Source organism: Oncorhynchus gorbuscha, unplaced genomic scaffold (genome assembly GCF_021184085.1).
Source record: "Oncorhynchus gorbuscha isolate QuinsamMale2020 ecotype Even-year unplaced genomic scaffold, OgorEven_v1.0 Un_scaffold_821, whole genome shotgun sequence".
NCBI lineage: Eukaryota > Metazoa > Chordata > Actinopteri > Salmoniformes > Salmonidae > Oncorhynchus > Oncorhynchus gorbuscha.
This window is the reverse complement of record NW_025745824.1, coordinates 265,001-272,980: the sequence shown is the minus strand read 5'-3', so window position 1 is coordinate 272,980 and position 7,980 is coordinate 265,001. Positions and strand designations below refer to the sequence as shown.

General features: G+C 39.6%; 1 protein-coding gene across 1 annotated transcript in view; it reads left to right on the top strand.

The window, feature by feature from the left end:
• The first annotated feature begins 1,862 nt into the window (after positions 1-1,862).
• The window catches only part of LOC124020462 (C-type lectin domain family 19 member A-like), a 16,188-nt gene continuing 10,070 nt past the window's right edge, over positions 1,863-7,980 (top strand). Inside the window, exon 1 of the mRNA XM_046335699.1 lies at positions 1,863-2,049. Coding sequence (XP_046191655.1) covers positions 1,962-2,049 — 88 coding nt within the window. The 5' untranslated portion in view covers positions 1,863-1,961. The remainder of the gene's footprint in view (positions 2,050-7,980) is intronic.

Genomic DNA, 7,980 nt, shown 5'->3' with positions numbered 1-7,980 from the left:
ATCTGGATGAGACTATGATGAGACGTGGCTGATGTAACATGTTATATAATCTGGATGAGACTATGATGAGACGTGGTTGATGTAACATGTTATATAATCTGGATGAGACTATGATGAGACGTGGTTGATGTAACATGTTATATAGTCTGGATGAGACTATGATGAGACGTGGTTGATGTAACATGTTATATAATCTGGATGAGACTAATTATTCTCCCCTTCAGTGTTGAGGGTTAAAGTCTTATCCCCTTCAGTGTTGAGGGTTAAAGTCTTCTCCCATTTCAGTGTTGAGGGTTAAAGTCTTCTCCCATTTCAGTGTTGAGGGTTAAAGTCTTCTCCCCTTCAGTGTTGAGGGTTAAAGTCTTCTCCCATTTCAGTGTTGAGGGTTAAAGTCTTCTCCCATTTCAGTGTTGAGGGTTAAAGTCTTCTCCCCTTCAGTGTTGAGGGTTAAAGTCTTCTCCCATTTCAGTGTTGAGGGTTAAAGTCTTCTCCCATTTCAGTGTTGAGGGTTAAAGTCTTCTCCCCTTCAGTGTTGAGGGTTAAAGTCTTCTCCCATTTCAGTGTTGAGGGTTAAAGTCTTCTCCCATTTCAGTGTTGAGGGTTAAAGTCTTCTCCCATTTCAGTGTTGAGGTTTAAAGTCTTCTCCCCTTCAGTGTTGAGGGTTAAAGTCTTCTCCCATTTCAGTGTTGAGGGTTAAAGTCTTCTCCCATTTCAGTGTTGAGGGTTAAAGTCTTCTCCCATTTCAGTGTTGAGGGTTAAAGTCTTCTCCCCTTCAGTGTTGAGGGTTAAAGTCTTCTCCCCTTCAGTGTTGATGGTTAAAGTCTTCTCCCCTTCAGTGTTGAGGGTTAAAGTCTTCTCCCCTTCAGTGTTGAGGGTTAAAGTCTTCTCCATTTCAGTGTTGATGGTTAAAGTCTTCTCCCCTCTCCCTTCAGTGTTGGACATGTGTATTTGGGTGAGTCTCTCTCCTCCTCTTTCTCCTCTCTCGTTTTCTCTCTGTCGTTCTTTCGTTCTCTCCCTTGCAGAGCCAATGATGTGATCGACTGAGAAGCCTTGCAAAACAAGAAGAGGTTGGGGAGCATTTTTCAATTCAAGGGGCTTTATTGTCATGGGAAACATGTGTTAACATTGTCAAAGCAAGTGAAGTAGATAATATACAAAAGTGAAATAAACAATAAAATGAACCCTCCACCCTCTCTCTCTCTCTCTCTCTCTCTCTCTCTCTCTCTCTCTCTCTCTCTCTCTCTCTCTCTCTCTCTCTCTCTCTCTCTCTCTCTCTCTCTCTCTCTCTCTCTGCCCTCTCTCTCTCTCTCTCTCTCTGTCCTCTCTCTCTCTCTCTCTCTCTCTCTCTCTCCGCCCTCTCTTTCTCTCTCTCTCTCTCTCTCTCTCCGCCCTCTCTTTCTCTCTCTAACTCTCTCTCTCCGCCTCTCTCTCTCTCCGCCCTCTCTCTCTCTCCTCTCTCTCTCTCTCTCTCTCTCTCTCTCTCTCTCTCTCTCTCTCTCTCTCTCTCTCTCTCTCTCTCTCTCTCTCTCTCTCTCTCTCTCTCTCTCTCTCTCTCTCTCTCTCTCTCTCTCTCTCTCTCTCTCTCTCTCTCTCACACACACACACACATACATACACACACAATGATTTCTTCCTGCGCAAGACTTAGAGACATCATCTAATCTCCCAGAGCTACTACTCAACACTGACTCACACACACACACACACACACACACACACACACACACACACACACACACACACACACACACACACACACACACACACACACACACACACACACACACACACACACACACACACACACACACACACACACACACACTGCACTTCCCCCTCTCTTCACACGGGAAGAAGAGCCACACACACACACACATCCACACTCAAACACACACCCATATTCCGAGTCAGTGGATCTAGATTCTCTCTCTCTGCCTGTCTTCCTGAGTTTCTGTTGGAAGATGCTCTGCTGGGAGTTGTGTCTGACCCTGCTCCTCTGGGCTCGTCCTGCGAGGACCATCCCTTCCACCAACGTCAAGATCACACACGGTGAGTACTACTATTTAGGTGTGGCGGCTGCGGCGGTTAACAAATGTTTGGGGGAGGAAGTTGTGCTTCATCTGGGTCGAGTCATTGAAGAAGATCAAATCAAATCACATTTTATTTGTCACATGCACCGAATACAACAGGTGTAGTAGACCTTATTGTGAAATGCTGAATACAACAGGTGTAGGTAGACCTTATTGTGAAATGCTGAATACAACAGGTGTAGGTAGACCTTATTGTGAAATGCTGAATACAACAGGTGTAGGTAGACCTTATTGTGAAATGCTGAATACAACAGGTGTAGGTAGACCTTATTGTGAAATGCTGAATACAACAGGTGTAGGTAGACCTTATTGTGAAATGCTTATTTACAAGCCCTTAACCAGCAATAGAGTTTTAAGAAAAATAAGTGTTCAGAAAGTATTTATTAAAATACACTGAGGTAAAATAAACCCAATGTATCCCTGGTCGTCTTTGGTGTCCTAGAAGGGGAAAGGTGACAGCATCTTCCAATGCTCTATATAGAGTCACTCACATTGGGTTAGTTAGTTAGTTAGTTAGTTAGTTAGTTAGTTAGTTAGTTAGTTAGTTAGTTAGTTAGTTAGTTAGTTAGTTAGTTAGTTAGTTAGTTAGTTAGTTGTTAGTTAGTTAGTTAGTTAGTTAGTTAGTTAGCATCTTCCAATGCTCTATATACAGTCACTCACATTGGGTTAGTTAGTTAGTTAGTTAGTTAGTTAGTTAGTTAGTTAGTTAGTTAGTTAGTTAGTTGACAGCATCTTCCAATGCTCTATATACAGTCACTCACATTGGGTTAGTTAGTTAGTTAGTTAGTTAGTTAGTTAGTTAGTTGACAGCATCTTCCAATGCTCTATATACAGTCACTCACATTGGGTTAGTTAGTTAGTTAGTTAGTTAGTTAGTTAGTTAGTTAGTTAGTTAGTTAGTTAGTTAGTTGACAGCATCTTCCAATGCTCTATATACAGTCACTCACATTGGGTTAGTTAGTTAGTTAGTTAGTTAGTTAGTTAGTTAGTTAGTTAGTTGACAGCATCTTCCAATGCTCTATATACAGTCACTCACATTGGGTTAGTTAGTTAGTTAGTTAGTTAGTTAGTTAGTTAGTTAGTTAGTTGACAGCATCTTCCAATGCTCTATATACAGTCACTCACATTGGGTTAGTTAGTTAGTTAGTTAGTTAGTTAGTTAGTTAGTTGACAGCATCTTCCAATGCTCTATATACAGTCACTCACATTGGGTTAGTTAGTTAGTTAGTTAGTTAGTTAGTTAGTTTAGTTAGTTAGTTGACAGCATCTTCCAATGCTCTATATACAGTCACTCACATTGGGGTTAGTTAGTTAGTTAGTTAGTTAGTTAGTTAGTTAGTTAGTTAGTTAGTTAGTTAGTTGACAGCATCTTCCAATGCTCTATATACAGTCACTCACATTGGGTTAGTTAGTTAGTTAGTTAGTTAGTTAGTTAGTTAGTTAGTTGACAGCATCTTCCAATGCTCTATATACAGTCACTCACATTGGGTTAGTTAGTTAGTTAGTTAGTTAGTTAGTTAGTTAGTTAGTTGACAGCATCTTCCAATGCTCTATATACAGTCACTCACATTGGGTTAGTTAGTTAGTTAGTTAGTTAGTTAGTTAGTTAGTTAGTTAGTTGACAGCATCTTCCAATGCTCTATATACAGTCACTCACATTGGGTTAGTTAGTTAGTTAGTTAGTTAGTTAGTTAGTTAGTTAGTTAGTTAGTTAGTTAGTTAGTTAGTTGACAGCATCTTCCAATGCTCTATATACAGTCACTCACATTGGGTTAGTTAGTTAGTTAGTTAGTTAGTTAGTTAGTTAGTTAGTTAGTTGACAGCATCTTCCAATGCTCTATATACAGTCACTCACATTGGGTTAGTTAGTTAGTTAGTTAGTTAGTTAGTTAGTTAGTTAGTTAGTTAGTTAGTTAGTTAGTTAGTTAGTTAGTTAGTTAGTTAGTTAGTTGACAGCATCTTCCAATGCTCTATATACAGTCACTCACATTGGGTTAGTTAGTTAGTTAGTTAGTTAGTTAGTTAGTTAGTTAGTTAGTTAGTTGACAGCATCTTCCAATGCTCTATATACAGTCACTCACATTGGGTTAGTTAGTTAGTTAGTTAGTTAGTTAGTTAGTTAGTTAGTTAGTTGACAGCATCTTCCAATGCTCTATATACAGTCACTCACATTGGGTTAGTTAGTTAGTTAGTTAGTTAGTTAGTTAGTTAGTTAGTTAGTTAGTTGACAGCATCTTCCAATGCTCTATATACAGTCACTCACATTGGGTTAGTTAGTTAGTTAGTTAGTTAGTTAGTTAGTTAGTTAGTTAGTTAGTTGACAGCATCTTCCAATGCTCTATATACAGTCACTCACATTGGGTTAGTTAGTTAGTTAGTTAGTTAGTTAGTTAGTTAGTCAGTCAGTCAGTTAGTTAGTTAGTTGACAGCATCTTCCAATGCTCTATATACAGTCACTCACATTGGGTTAGTTAGTTAGTTAGTTAGTTAGTTAGTTAGTTAGTTAGTCAGTTAGTTAGTTAGTTAGTTAGTTAGTTAGTTAGTTAGTTAGTTAGTTGACAGCATCTTCCAATGCTCTATATACAGTCACTCACATTGGGTTAGTTAGTTAGTCAGTTAGTTAGTTAGTTAGTTAGTTAGTTGACAGCATCTTCCAATGCTCTATATACAGTCACTCACATTGGGTTAGTTAGTTAGTCAGTTAGTTAGTTAGTTAGTTGACAGCATCTTCCAATGCTCTATATACAGTCACTCACATTGGGTTAGTTAGTCAGTCAGTTAGTTAGTTAGTTAGTTAGTTAGTTAGTTAGTTAGTTAGTTAGTTAGTTAGTCAGTCAGTTAGTTAGTCAGTTAGTCAGTTAGTCAGTCAGTTAGTTAGTCAGTTAGTCAGTCAGTTAGTTAGTTAGTTGACAGCATCTTCCAATGCTCTATATACAGTCACTCACATTGGGTTAGTCAGTTAGTCAGTTAGTTAGTTAGTTAGTTAGTTAGTTAGTTAGTTAGTTAGTTAGGTGACAGCATCTTCCAATGCTCTATATACAGTCACTCACATTGGGTTAGTTAGTTAGTCAGTTAGTTAGTTAGTTAGTTAGTTAGTTAGTTGACATCATCTTCCAATGCTCTATATACAGTCACTCACATTGGGTTAGTCAGTTAGTCAGTTAGTTAGTTAGTTAGTTAGTTAGTTAGTTAGTTAGTTAGTCAGTTAGTTAGGTGACAGCATCTTCCAATGCTCTATATACAGTCACTCACATTGGGTTAGTTAGTTAGTCAGTTAGTCAGTTAGTTAGTTAGTTAGTTGACAGCATCTTCCAATGCTCTATATACAGTCACTCACATTGGGTTAGTCAGTTAGTCAGTTAGTCAGTTAGTTAGTTAGTTAGTTAGTTAGTTAGTTAGTTAGTTAGTTAGGTGACAGCATCTTCCAATGCTCTATATACAGTCACTCACATTGGGTTAGTTAGTTAGTCAGTTAGTTAGTTTAGTTAGTTAGTTAGTTAGTTAGTTAGTTAGTTGACAGCATCTTCCAATGCTCTATATACAGTCACTCACATTGGGTTAGTCAGTTAGTCAGTTAGTTAGTTAGTTAGTTAGTTAGTTAGTTAGTTGACAGCATCTTCCAATGCTCTATATACAGTCACTCACATTGGGTCAGTCAGTCACATTGAGTCAGTCAGTCAGTCAGTCAGTCAGTCAGTCAGTCAGTCAGTCAGTCAGTCCGTCCGTCCGTCCGTCCGTCCGTCCGTCCGTCAGTCCGTCAGTCCGTCAGTCCGTCAGTCCGTCAGTCCGTCCGTCCGTCCGTCAGTCCGTCAGTCCGTCCGTCCGTTCGTTCGTTTCGTTCGGTTCGTTCGTTCGTCAGTCCGTCCGTTCGTTCGTTCGTTCGTTAGTTAGTCAGTCAGTCAGTCAGTCAGTCAGTCAGTTAGTCAGTTAGTTAGTTAGTTAGTTAGTCAGTTAGTCAGTTAGTTAGTTAGTCAGTCAGTCAGTTAGTTAGTTAGTTAGTTAGTTAGTTAGTTAGTTAGTTAGTTAGTTAGTTAGTCAGTCAGTTAGTCAGTCAGTTAGTTAGTTAGTTAGTTAGTTAGACAGTTAGTCAGTTAGTCAGTTAGTTAGTTAGCTAGTTAGTTAGTTAGTTAGTTAGTTAGTTAGTTAGTTAGTCAGTTAGTTAGTTAGTCAGTCAATCAGTTAGTTAGTTAGTTAGTCAGTCAATCAGTTAGTCAGTTAGTCAGTCAGTTAGTTAGTTAGTTAGTTAGTTAGTTAGTTAGTTAGTTAGTTAGTCAGTTAGTCAGTTAGTTAGTTAGTTAGTTAGTTAGTCAGTTAGTTAGTCAGTTAGTCAGTTAGTCGGTTAGTTAGTTAGTTAGTTAGTCAGTTAGTTAGTCGGTTAGTTAGTTAGTTAGTTAGTTAGTTAGTTAGTTAGTTTGTTTGTTTGTTTGTGATTATGTGATTATAATTATTATTTGACCCTGCTGGTCATCTATGAACGTTTCCTCCTAGGTTCCTGCCTTTCTAGGGAGTTTTTCCTAGCCACTGTGCTTCTACATCTGCATTGCTTGCTGTTTAGGGTTTCAGGCTGGGTTTCTGTACAGCACTTTGAGATATCAGCTGATGTAAGAAGGGCTTTATAAATACATTTGTTTGTTTGATTGATTGATTGGTTAGTTAGTTAGTTTGTTAGTTAGTTTATTTGTTTGTTTGTTAGTTAACCACCCGGGTTGAGGAACCAGGCTTCCAGCAGAACCAGAGGATCAGGGGGCATGAGCAGGGAGCCTGACCACAGGACTCCTTCCTGGGGCAGCTGGAGGGAGAGACCGCCTAGGGCTGGTGGAGCTAGAGACTAGATGCGTGTTCTCATATAGAAATTGCATGACTACATGCCTATACTGTGACATGTACAGTCTTTTAAACCTTTATTTGATATTTCTAGATGTATCTTATTGATGTTACAAGGTCTTGTTTCTAATGAGAGTATTTAGCAGTTTTTCTCCCTCGTTACTCAAGACAGTTGTGTCTGTGTTTACTGTTTAGTCGTAATATTTCAAGAGATTTATAAACTGCCTTTTGTAATTTCTTTAACTTCAAGAAATCCTGTTTCTGGTTGTTTCTTCTTCTCCTTGGAGGCTATGAGGCTGGATTTAATCTAACTGGTTTTGATAAAAGAAGAAGAATTGAACTGACTGAACTGGAAGCTGTTGTGAGAGTTTAGTTGGGGTATCTGGAGTCTAACTGACATGTTGTAGTTGTTGTGAGAGTTTAGTTGGGGTATCTGGAGTCTAACTGACATGTTGTAGTTGTTGTGAGAGTTTAGTTGGGGTATCTGGAGTCTAACTGACATGTATGTAGTTGTTGTGAGAGTTTAGTTGGGGTATCTGGAGTCTATTGGAAAGCAAGCGGGCACAGAGACGTGTAGTTTCGGGAGAACGTCTGCTATCCGTGTCTCTGCCATGCACCTCTATTTAGATTTTTAGGGAGAGTATGGTCGTTCACCTGATGACCGGGGTCAGCCTGCAGGCGCCCGTCCCACCACAAGGAGTTGCTAGAGTGCGATGAGCCAAGTAAAGCTCCCACTGGCCAACCCAGATGGCTAACCCAGATGACTAACCCATATGACTAACCCATATGACTAACCCAGATGGCTAACCCAGATGACCAACCCAGATGTCTAACCCAGATGATTAACCGAGATGGCTAACCCAGATGACTAACCCAGATGGCTAACCCAGATGACCAACCCAGATGACCAACCCAGATGATTAACCCAGATGTCTAACCCAGATGATTAACCCAGATGACTAACCCAGATGACTAACCCAGATGACCAACCCAGATGACCAACCCAGATGACCAACCCAGATGATTAACCCAGATGACCAACCCAGATGATTAACCCAGATGATTA